This window comes from Ursus maritimus, unplaced genomic scaffold (assembly GCF_017311325.1).
Source record: "Ursus maritimus isolate PB19 unplaced genomic scaffold, ASM1731132v1 scaffold_23, whole genome shotgun sequence".
Classification (NCBI taxonomy): domain Eukaryota; kingdom Metazoa; phylum Chordata; class Mammalia; order Carnivora; family Ursidae; genus Ursus; species Ursus maritimus.
This window is the reverse complement of record NW_024424786.1, coordinates 34,974,634-34,990,364: the sequence shown is the minus strand read 5'-3', so window position 1 is coordinate 34,990,364 and position 15,731 is coordinate 34,974,634. Positions and strand designations below refer to the sequence as shown.

The 15,731-nt window shown below is 40.4% G+C and overlaps 2 protein-coding genes across 2 annotated transcripts; both read right to left on the bottom strand.

The window, feature by feature from the left end:
• Positions 1-4,703: 4,703 nt before the first annotated feature.
• Positions 4,704-5,861, bottom strand: LOC121104707 (olfactory receptor 5B17-like). The gene has a single exon (XM_040638727.1). It carries the CDS (start codon positions 5,661-5,663, stop codon positions 4,704-4,706), a length of 960 nt encoding a protein of 319 aa, XP_040494661.1. The 5' UTR covers positions 5,664-5,861.
• A 7,076-nt stretch (positions 5,862-12,937) lies between these two features.
• LOC103666134 (olfactory receptor 5B3-like) lies at positions 12,938-13,879 on the bottom strand. Its single transcript, XM_008694163.2, has one exon. The coding sequence runs from the start codon at positions 13,874-13,876 to the stop codon at positions 12,938-12,940; it is 939 nt and encodes a 312-aa protein (XP_008692385.1). The 5' UTR covers positions 13,877-13,879.
• Positions 13,880-15,731: the final 1,852 nt, after the last annotated feature.

Here is a 15,731-nt window from a genome sequence, read left to right as displayed (position 1 = left end):
AAAACAAGAGGCTTGGGTGTGTCAAAGAGAAACAAGAGTAAAACTGAAAGTGCTCCCAATGGCCAAAGATGCAACAATTTGAACAATAAAGTAAATAACATGGGACTACATTGTACCCCAAAGCATAAAGCACAGGTATGTAAGTCCATGCTGATAAGTAAGAATCTGAGTAAGTAAATAAACAAATCTTTCTTATAGAAAAATTCTAAATAATATATTTAGCCTTCTCCTAGGAAGTGGAATGTAGTCCCTTCCACCTGAGTGTGGCCTGAACTTAGTTTCTAAAATATACAGCATGCAGGGGGGGAAAGCAGCATTACCTTGAAGCACCTGGCAGACATATCTGGTTTAGGTGATTAAGGTTAAGATCCCCAGAGACAAGTCATGTTGGTAATATGTGTCCCCTGATCAGACATGAGATGAACAGCACTTCTCACTCTCTCTCAACACCTAAACCTCTGTGTAACCATGACCAACAAAATCAGACAACGGTAAACTGAAAGACCTTCTCCCTGAACAGTAGCCCTGAAAGATATTAAGGTAGTGAAAATCCAGGAAAGACCGAGACGCTATCACAGATCAGAGGAATCTAAAGAGACAGGACAATATATTCAGGGTTGGATCCTGGATTAGACCTTGTAAGAGGAAAATAACATTAGTTGAAAAATAATAATCTGCATGTATTCTTGAAGTTTAGAGAATAATAATGTATCAGTGCTGGTTTCTTAGTTTTGACTAGTGCATTAAGATAAAGTAAGATGTTAACGCTAGAGGAAGCTGGGTGAGAGATATGCAGGACTTGTTTATAATATCTCAGAAAATATTTTGAAAATCTAAAATCATTTTCTAAATTAAAGATACATTACATGGTGCTCACCAGTCCGTCCAACCTCAAGAGAGTTCAGCAGCTCCCCAGGTTTTTGTGGGAGGTACAGGTTTGGCTCTCTTATATGATAATGGCTCCTTTAAAAGGAGCTCCCCCCCCCCATGTCCAGGCATGCAGGGCTGATGTGGGCTCAGGTCCCACTGAGGGATAGGCCTGCTGTGGCATCAGGACCCTCCTCCCTTCTGTGCTTTCAGCAGGGAGGAGGAGTGTGAATTTTTGCACTCACCAGCCCTCTGGCCAAGAGTTCTGGCAGCTCCCCTGCTTTGGCAGGGCGCTACAGCTAAAACTTTTATATTCTAGTTGCTCTTTTAAAACCATGTCTATTTTTTATGTCCCAGGGCTAATAAATCTGCTCCTGGTCCTTGAGGCCTATCCTCCCCTACTCCCCACTGCGGTTTGAAGCATTGAGAGTGGAGGCTTCCTTGTTTACCATATGCTCCAATAATTCCACTACTGGTTATTCACCCAAATAAATGAAAATATTATTCAGCCATCAAAAAGAACGATTTCTCAACATTTGCAGCAACATGGACGGGACTGGAGGAGATAATGCTAAGCGAAATAAGTCAAGCAGAGAAAGACAATTATCATATGGTTTCACTCATTTATGGAACATAAGAAATAGCAGGAAGATCGGTAGGAGAAGAAAGAGAAGAAGGAAGGGGGGGTAAAGAGAAGGGGGGATGAACCATGAGACACTGTGGACTCTGGGAAACAAACTGAGGGCTTCAGAGGGGAGGGGGGTGGGGGAATGGAATAGGCCAGTGATGGGTATTAAGGAGGGCACATATTGCATGGTGCACTGGGTGTTATATGCAAATAATGAATCATGGAACACTACATCAAAAACTAGGGATGTACTGTATGGTGACTAACATAACATAATAAAAAATTTTAAAAAAAGAAATCAAACATAAAAGATCACATAACATATGATTCTATTTACATGACCTATCCATAATAGGTGAATCCACAGAGGCTGAAGGCAGACTATTGGTTCCCAGGGGCAGAGGGCCTTAATGGTGCAGGATCTTTGTGAGTGAAAAAATCTTTTGGAATGAAATACATGCGACGGTTGCAGAACATTGTGAATGTGCCAAATACTAGCGAGTTGCACACTTTATTTATTTGTTATTGAATTAAATTGAACTCAATTTGAATTGATTTTGTTATGTTAATCTCACATAAATTAAAACAGGAGAGGCAGAGGGAAATTAGACAGGCAAAAGGAGGAGAAAGTAACTTGACTTTGTAAAGGCAGAGACTGAACTGATGGGACCAAAACCAGGAATGCGGCAGCCACCTGAAGATGAAATCTACAAGGGACGGAGTCACGCCTGCCACTCTGGAGACTGACACTTTTGTTTCATCCCAGTGAAACTGATTTCCAACAACTGGCTTCCAGAACTGTGGGAAAACAAATGTGTGTTGTCTGAAGGCCCCAGAGCATGCTCATTTGTTACAGCAGCCATAGGAAACGGATATAAAATCTTTATGATCTTTGTTGTGCTCAACTGTGAGTTCTCAATTTCATGTGTGACTGCAGCATAACCTGGCGTGCTCTGTTGTCTGTGTTCTGTTTTTACAAACAGATGTTGCGTTTCTGTTTGCTTCCTCTTACCATGCAGCTGTTCATTCCTTAAAATCTTTTACTGAGCCTCAGCTCTGATGTAGGCCCCAGTCTTTGTTAGTGACCAGACCAGAAATTGTACCAGCATGCATAGAACTTTTCTTTTTAAAGATTATATTTATTTATTTGAGAGAGAGCAAAAGTAGGAGAGATCACAGAGGGAAGGGGCGAAGCAGACTCACCGCTGAGCGGACAGCCCAATGCGGGGCTCGATCCCAGGACCCTGAGACCATGACCTGAACTGAAGGCAGACGTTTCACTGACTGAGCCACCCAGGCAGCCAGAACTTTTATTTTAATGGGGAAAACAAACAAAAGGAATAAACACACAAAAATGAATATACAATATTTCGATAAGCATCATGATGGAAAAGATGATAGAGATAAATATTTGTGAGTTATTCCAGTAACTTTGTTCCTACACAGGATCACATTTCATTAGATACTCTTGAGTTCTATGGACTAGACATTAGGCTGGATTCTGAGAACACACACCTAAGGAAGGTAACATCTTTGGTCTCAAAGGCTTGCAATTCAGTACTACAATTAAACCTACAAAAACAAGACAATATAATCCGTACGTGTTTTAATAGTTCTATGGAGAAGGCTGGCAAATTAGCTGAATGAAAGAAGGATAAGAAAAGGAACAGAAGGGAAAGGATGCAAATATACTCTGAGCAGCTACTCTGTTTCGGGTACTGTGCTAAGGTCTGGCTCATTCAGAACCGATTTAATGTAAGTCTGTGAGGGAGGCATTAGTTTCCCCATTAGAAACTCAGCACACTCAATAACTTGCCCTGTATCACAAAGTTTGGCTTGGAATGGAGTTCACGTTGAATTTGTCCTCTCCAAAACCTGTGTTAATTTTATTGGGGCTAGCCACTTTGGTTATGATATGGAGGCTGGGTGAGGATTCACAGAGAAAGCATTGTAGAATAATTGTGTTGGAGAAATTTGATAGTTTTCCCAGGATATATCCTCCCCACTCCCACAACAACATCCAGATGGTGTAATGAGAAGCTCTCTCTATCTGTTAGGGTAAATCATACCAGCCGTCCTACAAGCAAACGCCAAAATGGCAGCAGCATGACCAGTGAGGTTTTTCTTGGTTGCATATGGTTCCATTAGTTGTTCTGTGGGAACTTATATACAGATTGAGGTATACCAGGTTTTTTTCTATTGAGTTGTTTTGTCATCTCTTGTCATCTGGATCGTCTCCACCCAGCTGGTGACAAAGAAAAAGAATTAATAGGACATCACATGGGGAGATACATGGGCAGACTTGGAAGTGGCATGTATGACCTGTACTCACATTTCATTCACAAGAACACAAACACATGGTCACAATTAACTACATGAAGGGTGGAGACATGGAGCCTATGTATGTCTCCAGGAGTAAACATAGTTTGGAAAACAACTAACCAGTTTTTTCCATTGTAATGCTTATGATCATCAAATATCCATCTTACACTTCCTCCCATACAGAAAATTTATTATCCACCTCCACCAAGGAGACAACCTAAATTCCAACTAATTAATATAGAAGCATAATGTCCAGTCTATGATCAAGGTTAAATGGTCTTCTCCACCCAGTCCATGCGTGGCTCCTTGTTGCCTAGCAATTATACACTAAAAAGAAAACATAATTCATTCCACATCCAGACCCAATAAATAATGCTGGGCCTGAATAAAGGTAATTGGGGGAAAAAGAGCCTCCATTCAGAACAGTCAGCAAAGGAAGACACACAAGCTTTCAGTTTAGAAATCTATGGAATTGACAATACCAAGGCCCCTCAACCTGGTGATGGGATATATTTCTTTAGGAGATCCTGATTTTTCTTTCTGGGGAAAACTCCATTATCCACTGTTTTCCTTACTACCTGGTCCAATCTCTTTAATGTTTTTTTTTTTCCTTACCCATTATTTTTTCTTACCATTACTGAAGTACATCAAGGAAAAACTATGTCGAACACAATAGTAACAAAGAAGGTTTAGTCATAAACTGCTTTGATTTTAAAAGTTATCATATTTTTTCTGGGTTTTAGATGCTTGGACCTATTACAAATTAAAGAAATAAGTAACATTTGGGTGAATTATATGTGTTAATATCCTATATGGCCGTGAACATTGACTTATGGCATGGAGTAGATCTGAGTGGGATGAAATAACTTTTGTGGGTTCTAGATCACTAGAAGACTAAACCTAGAGAATATTTTGCCTTCTCAACAACCTTCTTGATGGCATTCCTGACCTCTTTGTTCCTCAGGCTGTAGACCAGAGGGTTCAGCATGGGGATGACCATAGTATAGAACACAGATGCGATTTTGTCTGTGTCCATGGAATGTCTAGAACTTGGCTGTAAGTACATGACAATGACTGTCCCATAAAATGTGGAAACTGCAACAAGGTGAAAAGCACAGGTAGATAAAGCCTTCTGGTATCCCTCACCTGATTGTATCTTCAAAACGGTGATAAATATGAACACGTAGGAAATCAAGATTATAAGAATTGCGAAAAAGATATTAAAGCTTGAAATAAGCACAAGAATCAGTTCATTAATGTCTTTATCCGAGCAAGTCAGTGTCATGACTGCTGGAATATCACAGAAAAAGTGATGGACCACATTGGACATACAGAAAGAGAGACTGAATGTGTTTCCAATGTCAAAAGCAGCAGTTAGAAAACCAAAGACATAGGAGGCTATGGCCAGACGAGCACACACACCTGTCGTCATGGTCGTGGTGTAATGGAGGGGTTTGCACACTGCTGCGTAGCGGTCATAGGCCATTGAGGCTAAGAGGTAATTTTCCACAGTGGCAAAGAATACAAAAAAGAACATCTGGGCAGCACATGCATTGTAGGAGATGACCTTGTCTCCTATAAGTAATCCGGCCATGACCTTGGGAGTGACTGTTGAGGAGTAACCAAAGTCCACCAGAGACAGGTTACTGAGGAAGAAGTACATGGGGGTGTGGAGACGGGAGTCCAGCAGGATCAGCACGATCATCCCCAGGTTCCCGAGCAGCGTGATCAGGAAGATGAGGGTGAACATTAGGAAGAGAGGACCCTGCAGTTCCGGGGCAGTGGCTAGTCCCAGCAGGATGAATTCTTTCACCTCTGTGTTATTCTTCATGGATGGGATTTGCATATCACAAGATGCTCTGCTGCAAAGAAAAGGAACACACTGATGAATGGAAACCGGTTGCCCAGAAATGGAAATGTACAAGCATTATTTTATTAGAGCACCAGTTTGCTCTTTAATGTACTCCATTTCTGAAGCATGCGATGGCGACACAATTTAGTGACAACTTATCTCTACAGGAATAAGCTTTTGGATGGGAAGTGTCCTTACAGATCATCTTTCCAACTTCTAGATTTTGCATATGAGTAACTGAGTCACAGGAAAGGCTAACGAGTTGTCCAAATTCACATGCCTGGAATGAATCCATCTCCTATATCATATCTTTTAAGTCTAATAGATTACACTTCTGCAGTGCTCTCGGGCCAGGTGCTCTGTATGCATATATTCATTTAATCCTCTCATCAGTCCTATTAGATTGATTAGCTATTCCTCCCCTATAGTTACCTAGTAATTTGGCAACTGAGAGATCAAGTAATTTATTTAAGTTTGGTTACATATTAATGGACAAAGTCGAGCTTTAGACCAGATCAAAAGTGTTCCAAACCTAAGTGTTGTAAATGAATTTGAATTGCCTTTAATTTCATTCAGTTTACACTTACTTGTCTCTATTGTACTTAATGCATGGCGTAGCATAGTTGCATAATTCACAAATAAATGCATGGTAGATGCAGTGGGCTAAATGCAGCGTTAGAGGCCTGTGCAGTCAGCAAAGCCAATTCTGAACAGAAGGTACAGCGCTGGATGTAAAGGCTTGGACTCTGAGAAGCACGTGTGTGCAATCACATATCACCCCTACCGTTTACAACTGGGAGACTTTGGTCCTAACTTCTCTAAGTTTCTATCCACTAGCAAAATGAAGGTGTTGTTGGAACCTACCTCAAAGGATTATTGTTAGAATTTAAAGACACAGTGTATAAAAAGAGTTAGCACGATGAGGGTGCCAAGCACAATCCGGAGGAGTACGAGCTATAATATCATCAGCATAGAGCAGTGGTCTCTACGTTGTTGTAGGACAGTCAGGTGGCAGATGTAGGGGGCTGGGTTTTAAGTCTGTTGGCCTTGACCTTTGATTTGCCTTTTTCTACATGCTGTCTACACAGATATTTTGTTTTCCCCCTATTTCTCACTCTGTGCTCATGGCTGAGTCAATCATTTTGTGTGAGAACCCAGGGATCCTCAGGTTTTCCTTTTCTTAATTTCTTTCTTGAGATCCACGGTTTACCTTTCCTCTCTATCCTACACTCATTCTTACTGTCATTCCTCACAACACTAGCTGGATCACGGACACTGAAGGCTGAGAATTCATGGCATGGGGGCTGATACTACTCTGCAGATCCGTTCATGAGAAAGCACAAATCTTTGCATTTTTAATTGAAGCTTTGTGAAAGACACGCCTTCTTCGGTAACCGCTGTTCTCTACCATCTTCCTCCTGGCTCCTGAACACACTCTCTTACACGTCTTCCCCTTAACGTGTTTGTGTTTGTCAACACCTCATCCACATAATGTGTTGTTATGATATCACACCTGTGTCAGTTGCTGTGTTCTCTGATGACTAATAGCTCTCCCGAGCTTAAAATTCCTGCTTATGTGTAGTTGGTCTCATAGATCAAGAGAAAAATAATATGGATAATAGATGATACTGGAGATGATGATAACGATCATGGTCCTGATGATAGATAAGTAGATACAGCAGGAGAGGAAGGGATATAAATCGGGTATGTGCACACACTCACACACCTGTACATATAATTCTTAAAATTCTTCACCTAGTACTAGATATTTAAGATACAGACGCATGTCTAACTGATCTTAATGCTTGTGGCTTAAATCATTGAATTGTCAGATTTTCTAGATGAACAGGTAATAACGGGGTAGGTTGTAGGGAAATAATAGTGAAAAATATGTAAGGATCTTGGTAGCTCCCTGATGCTCTTTCTGGAAAGGAAAGAAGTGTCGTTTCACCCTGTTTGGTTAGCTATCCCTTCAGTGACAAAACACACAGTAAACAGGAGGAATTCAGCACCAACCCAATCAGAGTACCATCTATCACAGGGTTTTCTTAACCTCTTAAGAAAAGCAGCATGGAATTTCAGAACTACTCCTCTGCACTTTACTGATTACAATGTTTTGCCCTGACTCCTGTACTTATGCCAATATTCAGAAATGGTGTTCACACAACCAGATAGGAGCTCAAACCTCACAGAAGATGTAGACACCCCACTGCTCCTGCATCAGTTACATTTCACTGCAAGTGGAGATTGAATCTAGAAGCTTACCTGGCTCTTGAAAAGAAAGGAAAGACAGTGCTGAATTGTGAGTCTGCAATCAGAAATTCAGCCCTAGAAGAATGTTATAAATAACGTAGGAGAAATTCTGTCTCATGTTCTGGTCAAGACGTTCCGAGTTCCCTGAAGCGTGAAGACGTGGAGGAGGGATCATTAACACGGGGCTTCCTAGGAAACCTGCAGTTTAAGTAGTGCACCTACCATGGATTTTTCGAGGTACTCAGAAAATGATTTACCTTCTGCTGATCTCAGTCTCCTTATTTATGAGAAAGAGATAATAAAATTATCTGTCCCACAGACTTTCCAGAATTGTATCTGCGACTAGCAAACGAGGGCAAATGCACAAAAGACCTTAGTAAGGGCTTAACTTTTCAGCATGAATCAGTTTAATTTTTATTTCAGGGTGTCCTCCCTGCCTGTCATTGCGGACTCACTGCAAATACCCAGTTGGGGCAGAAGCTGGTGTCTATACAAGTTTAGCTCCCAGTTCAATAAATGTTGACCAAATGGGCTCTGTCAGAGTCTGGTCCTTTTAAATAACCTCCTGGAATCATGATGGGATTTCAGTGTGTAATGAACAAGAACAAGGAGAAAATTGTACGGGCATGGAACTCTTGGGGGAAAAGACCCCTGTGAGGGCAAACACCTCTCCTCATCACAATTATATAAGGCAGAAGCAATTAAAGTGTATGCAGGGGGATAATTTGGTATGTTGTGTAGCACATATGATATTTGCAGTCTTGCTCTCGTCTCTCTCCCCTCCCCCATTTAAAAAATTAAGGTGACTTTTGGGGCAACTGGGTGGGTCAGTCTGTTAAGCGCCTGACTTCAGCTCGGTCATGATCTCAGGGTTCTGGGATCCATCAGCCTTGGGCTCCTTGCTCAGGTTGGGGTCTGCTTCTCCCTCTCCCTCCGCCACTCCCCCCTTGTGTTCACTGTCTCTCTCTCTTTTTCTCTCTCTCAAATAAAAAAATAAATAAAATCTTTTAAAAAATTAGGGTGACTTTTACATACATCGAGTGGTTTTGTTTAGTTTACATTCACTGTTATCTTTATATTCGAAATGCATCTTTTTTATTCAAGTATAGTTGACACACAATGTTAATTAGTTTCAGGTGTGCAACATACTGATTCAACAATTGTATATGTTATGCTATGTTCAACACAAGTGTAGCTACCGTCTGTCACCACACAACACTATTACACTATCACCAACTATGTTCCCTATATTGTACCTTTTAGCTCTATTTCATTTATTTATTTATTTATTTATTTAATTTTTAAATTATGTTCAGTCTATTTCTGAAAATTAATTTTGTTTTATACCCTCTAGATCCATCCATGTGGTCACAAGTGGCAAGATTTTATTTTTTTATGGTTGAGTAATATTTCGTTTATGTACAGATATATACAACTTCTTCTTTATCCATTCATCCATCAGTGGACACTGGGGCTGCTTTCATAATTTGGCTATTGTAAATAATGCTGCAATAAGCACAGGAGTGCATACATCTTTTTGCATTATTGTTTTTGTAATTTCTGGTAAATACCCAGTAGTGGAATTACTGGATCATATAGTAATTTTGTTTTTAATTTTTTGAGGTGCCTTCATGCCATTTTCCACAGTGATTGCACCAATTTACATTTCCATCAACAGTGCACGAAGGTTCCTTTTTCTCCACATCCCTGCTAACACTTGTGGTTTCTTGCCTTTTTGATTTTAGCCATTCTGACAGATGTGAGGCGCTACCTCATTGTGGTTTTGATGTGCATTTCCCCTGTGATGAGTGATGTTGAGCGTCTTTTCATGTATCTGTATCCCTTCTTTGGAGAAGTAAGTCTTGAAGTTGAGTAGTGTTGGTCTTGCAACTTTGTTCCTCTCTTTACACATTGTGCTAGCTATTCTGGGTGTTTACCTCTCCACATAAACTTTAGAATCAGTTTGTCCAGATCCACAAAATTGTCTTTCTCTGCTTGACTTATTTCACTTACCATAATCTCCTCCAGTCCCGTCCATGTTGCTGCAAATGTTGGGTAATCATTCTTTCTGATAGCTCAGTAATATTCCATTGTATATACGGACCACATCTTCTTTTTTTTTTTTTTTTAAGATTTTATTTATTTATGTGACAGACAGACAGCCAGCGAGAGAGGGAACACAAGCAGGGGGAGGGGAGAGGAAGAATCAGCCTTCTAGTGGAGGAGCCTGATGTGGGGCTCGATCCCAGAACGCCGGGATCACGCCCTGAGCCGAAGGCAGACGCTTAACGACTGCGCTACCCAGGCGCCCCCTGGACCAAATCTTCTTAATCCAGTCATCTGTTGAAGGGCAACTCCGCTCCTTCCACAATTTAGCTATTGTGGACAATGCTGCTATGAACATTGGGGTGCATATGGCCCTTCTCTTCACTACGTTTGTATCTTTGCAGTAAATACCCAGTAGTGCAATGGCTGGATAATAGGGTAGCTTTATTTTTAACTTTTTGAGGGACCTCCACACTGTTTTCCAGAGTGGCTGTACCAACTTGCATTCCCACCAATAGTGTAAGAGGGATCCCCTTTCTCCACATCCTCTCCAACATTTGTTGTTTCTTGTCTGGTCAATTTTTGCCATTCTAACTGGCTTAAGGTGGTATCTCAATGTGGTTTTGATTTGAATTTCCCTGATTACTAATGATTTTGAACATTTTTTCATGTGTCTGTTAGCCATCTGTATGTCTTCACTGGAAAAGTGTTTGTTCATAGCTTCTGCCCATTTTTTGATTTGATTATTTGTTTAACGTGTATTGAGTTTGAGAAGTTCTTTGTAGATCTTGGATACCAGTCTTTTATCTGTAGTGTCATTTGCAAATATATTCTCCCACTCTGTGGGCTGCCTCTTAGTTTTTTTGACTGTTTCCTTGGCTGTGCAGAGGCTTTTTATCTTGACAAAGTCCCACAAGTTCATTTTTTCTTCTGTTTCATTTGCCTTTGGAGATGTGTCATGAAAAAAGTTGCTGTGGCTTATGTCAAAGAGGTTACAGCCTATGTTCTCCTCTATGATTTTGATGGATTCCTGTCTCCCATCGAGGTCTTTCATCCATTTGGAGTTTATCTTTGTGTATGGTGTGAGAGAGTGGTCAAGTTTCATTCTTTTGCATATAGCTGTCCAATATTTCATATGTATGAAGTAATTTCTAAATATCAGAAGCTAACCCTTAAATCATCCATATTTAGTGTCCTTTTTATGATTTACTAACTAGCATTTATTTGATGTGTTACTTGCCATTTAATGAGACATCACTGCTAAGTGAAAATTATGAGATTATTTCAGATGATTCACTTGATTAGGGGACCCAAGAAATTACTGTGTCCAAATATTGGAGTGCAAGTGCTTGGTGAAAATGTAGATAAAAATATTTCAACAAAGCAGAAAATCAACTGTGCTTCTTGAAATGCCCTGTGCATCTATCTAAAAAGTTTATGTTGTGGATGATATTCTAAAACCATTAGTGCTTAAAGATTCATCATATTGATACATTTTGACTCAAAGCTTAATTATTTTATTCATTCATTTATTGAGAATCTACTATGAAACAGGCACCAATTTAGGTCCTGAAGATTGTGTTGTAAACAAAACAAATAAAGCCATTGTATTCACAGAGTTTAAATTCTAGTTGGGGGACATGGATCATAAACAAAAAAACAAATAAATAGACAAGAGATGAGAGTTTATAAGGATACGAAGAATAACACAGAGTGAAAGAACAGTATTCATGGTGAGTAAAAGGGGACTATTTTATAAAGGTTGTCAGGAAAACATTCTGTAATAGAGTAACATTTGAGCAATGACCTTAAAGGAGTAAAGGAACATTCTACACAGAGAAAAGCAAGTACAAATGCCCTGATCAGGAACATGCTTGAAGTTGTCAGATTGTGAATAAATATTTAGAAAATCATGTGAATGAAGTAGGGTAAAAGAATGAAGAGGTAAAAAAAATAATTTAAATCAACAAAAGAAACATGAAATATCAGCATTAATCATTCCAACACATTTCTAGAAGCAAGATGTACATTACTGGTTTTCAGTGAATTTTTTTTTTTTTTAAGATTTTATTTATTTATTCGACAGAGAGAGAGACAGCCAGCGAGAGAGGGAACACAAGCAGGGGGAGTGGGAGAGGAAGAAGCAGGCTCCTAGCAGAGGAGCCTGATGTGGGGCTTGATCCCATAACGCCGGGATCACGCCCTGAGCCGAAGGCAGACGCTTAACCGCTGTGCCACCCAGGCGCCCCTTCAGTGAATTTTTAAGTAGTATGAGAATTGCTAATAATATCTGATGAAATTGAAAAATACTTTTAGTCTTTTTGTGTTTTCTCATACCCTGCCTGTTTTTTACCTTATGAAAATTGTAATATGAGCATGTTAGCTCTATGTAATGACTCAGTTAAGAAAGAAATATTAATTCACTTAAGATGCTATATGTATGTCTCTCCCAGGAAAATGAGCCTCCAAAATTAGATCCTTTCATTTAATAGTATATTATTTTCATTCTGAAGTTAGGACTCTTAGAATTCAACTAAAGGGGTGAAAAATATTGGACATAAATTTCTATCTAATACATAACTAAACGTTTAAATTATTATTATTAAAAAGTAGCAACATTCCATTTATTTCTGAGAAATTTCCTACTCCAGTGTGTATGTATCCTCATGGGCACACGCAGGCACTTCTGTTCATGGCCTCATGTGTGCCCCTATTTTATGTGTCTCTGCGTTGATGTGGTAGAAAAGAATGCATGTCGAAGAAGTGAATAAACCCATATCCTGAGTAAAATTTGGACAATTAAGCCCAAGACATCTTAGCCATTCTTGTTCAGGTTTATATTTCTACACATGATGTTTGCTTTTTTTCAGGACAAGAGACTTCTGGATAAGTTAGCATACCACTTCAGGAGCTTAATTTCACTATGACCTTATTGTAACTAGATTAGTGCACACTGTACAATGTTAAAATCAGAATCCTAGAGACAATTTTGACTCTAAAACAGTCTTCATGAATGCATTCTTGACCTCCTTGTTCCTCAGGCTGTAGACCACAGGGTTCAGCATGGGGATGACCATAGCGTAGAACACAGATGCCATTTTGTCTGTGTCCATGGAATGGCTGGAGCTGGGCTGTAAATACATGAAGATGATTGTCCCATAGAAGATGGACACTGCAAAGAGGTGGGAGGCACAGGTGGACAAAGCCTTCTGATATCCCTCAGCTGAGTGCATCTGCAGGATGGTGATAAATATGAATATGTAGGAAATCAAGACAATCAGGAGAGCAAAAAAGATGTTGAAACTCACTACGTAAACAAGAACCAGCTCACTGACATGTCTATCAGAGCAGGAAAGAACCATGACTGCTGGAACATCACAGAAAAAGTGATGGATTACGTTGTTCATACAGAAAGAGAGACTAAATGTGTCTCCAATATGGATGGAGGCATTCAGGAAACCACAGATGTAGGAGCCCACGGCCAGACAAGCACACACACTTGTCGTCATGGTGCTGGTGTAATGGAGGGGTTTGCACACTGCTACATAGCGGTCATAGGCCATCGAGGCCAAGAGATAATTTTCCACAGTGGCGAAGGCCGCAAAAAAGAACATCTGAGCAGCGCACGCATTGTAGGAGATGACCTTGTCTCCTATAAGTAATCCAGCCATGACCTTGGGAGTGACAGCTGTGGAGTAACCGAAGTCCACCAGAGACAGGTTACTGAGGAAGAAGTACATGGGCGTGTGGAGACGGGAGTCCAGCAGGATCAGCACGATGATCCCCAAATTCCCAACCAGAGTGATGACGTAGATGAGGGTGAACATCGTGAAGAGGGGAAGCTGCAGTTCCGGGTCAGTGGTTAGTCCCAGCAGGATGAACTGTGCCACTTCCGTCCTGTTATCCATCAACATGAGAACCACAAATGCTCTGTGGCTACAAGAAGGGAGAAATGGGTGATAAACAAAAAAATTTATATTAACAAGTGTACCTACAGTATGTGTTATTTCATTAGAGCAATAACTTGTATTTCAAGATTCTCCAGATAACACATTAGTTTGACATCAAAAGTTAGTGTAAAAGTGATATATGTATATTATGGACTGTTGACTCCGAAATGTGGAGCATCTCCTCAATTCTAAAATTTCATAAATTTGTAAACTGAGATGTAGAAAATTAACTAACTTGATCAGGATGGCTTGTCCAGAATGAATACATCTGGCAGGTCACTTTTCCCAAGCCTAGTAAAAGCAGGTACTTGCCAGGGACTGCTGTAGACACTGGGGGTATACAGACAGTCCCCAACCTACGATGACTTGACTTCATGAGTTTTCAACTTTACAATGCTGCAAAAGTGACACACATGCAGTAGAAACCATACCTCAAATTTTGAATTTGGATCCTTTTCCAGGCTAGCGATAGCGGATACAATCCTCTCTCCCGGTGCCGCGCAGGGCAGTGAGCCACAGCTCCAGGTCAGCCAGGTGATCACGAGGGTCAACGACTGATACATTTACAACCATCCCGACCAGCTCAGCCATCCTGTGTTTCACTTTCAGTAGTGTGTTCAACAAATTCCTGAGATATTCCGTACTTTATTATCAACTTGGCTGTGTGTGAGATGATTGTTGCCCAACCGTACAGAAATGTTAAGTGCTGGAAGCATGCGTAAGGTAGGAGAGGCTCAGCTATGTTGTTTAGTAGGTCAGATGTGATACATGAATTTTCCTCTTATGATATTTTCAATGTACAATGGGTTTCTTGGGACATAACCCCATTGTAAGTACAAGAACATCTGTATATTCATCACATCCTCTCAAGAACATTATGAGTTTGATTTGTTATTATGTTAATTTAAATTATGATGCACAGAGGGGTGCCTGGCTGGCTCAGTCGGTAGAGCCTGCAGCCCTTGCTCTTGGGATTGCGAGTTCTAGCCCCATGCTGGGTGTAGAGATTACTTAAAACCTTTAACAAAAAAAGCTGGGAGAAAAATAAACCATGATGAAAAATTTTTTATATTTCAAATGAGTATTAATTGACAAGCCACGCTTGGGGCCAAGCCAACCTTTGAACCCACACTGAGTGGTTCCTAAGGCGATAGTCTAAACTGTATTTGAATCAAATTGAATTTAACTCTGTACAATCGTTCATTGTCTCCATTGGCCAAAATTCACTGTTTGAGTTTCCAGTGAAGTATCCAAGAGATATACGCATCGTAGATGTGGTGGGATCTGGAGCAGGAGGGACCCGGAGAGCCAGCAGAGGCAATCTGAGGAAGACACAGAATCGGCTGTTGTATGAGGTGCATAGCAGCCCTGCTACCATTTACTAACAGGGAGTCATTAATCCTACCTAACGTACCTGAACCTCCGATCACCATCTGCAGAAAAATAAGACAGTAACAAGACCTAAAGTAGAGCATTGTTATGAGAATTAAATAAGGTAATGCTTAAAAAAACCATAAACTCTGGGGGATTAGCACAGTCTGATGAGCTAAATGCTATTGTTAGGGTGGGATGATCGTCTTTATGTTGCCTTGGGGAAGATAGTTGACGCCCTGTAGGGCTTCAGGTGTGTGTGAGGTATGAAGTCCTGAAGAATCTCTTGAATTTGCCTTTCAAACACACGAGGGCCTTGGAGGTTTTCTGTGATCTCCAGGATTTCTCAGCCTGTTTTCACTTCACCCACGCAATCAGCTGCCCCAACATGTCCATGCAAGCCTTCTTTTGCTTAAAATCTTCCATGAATTCTATACCTTAG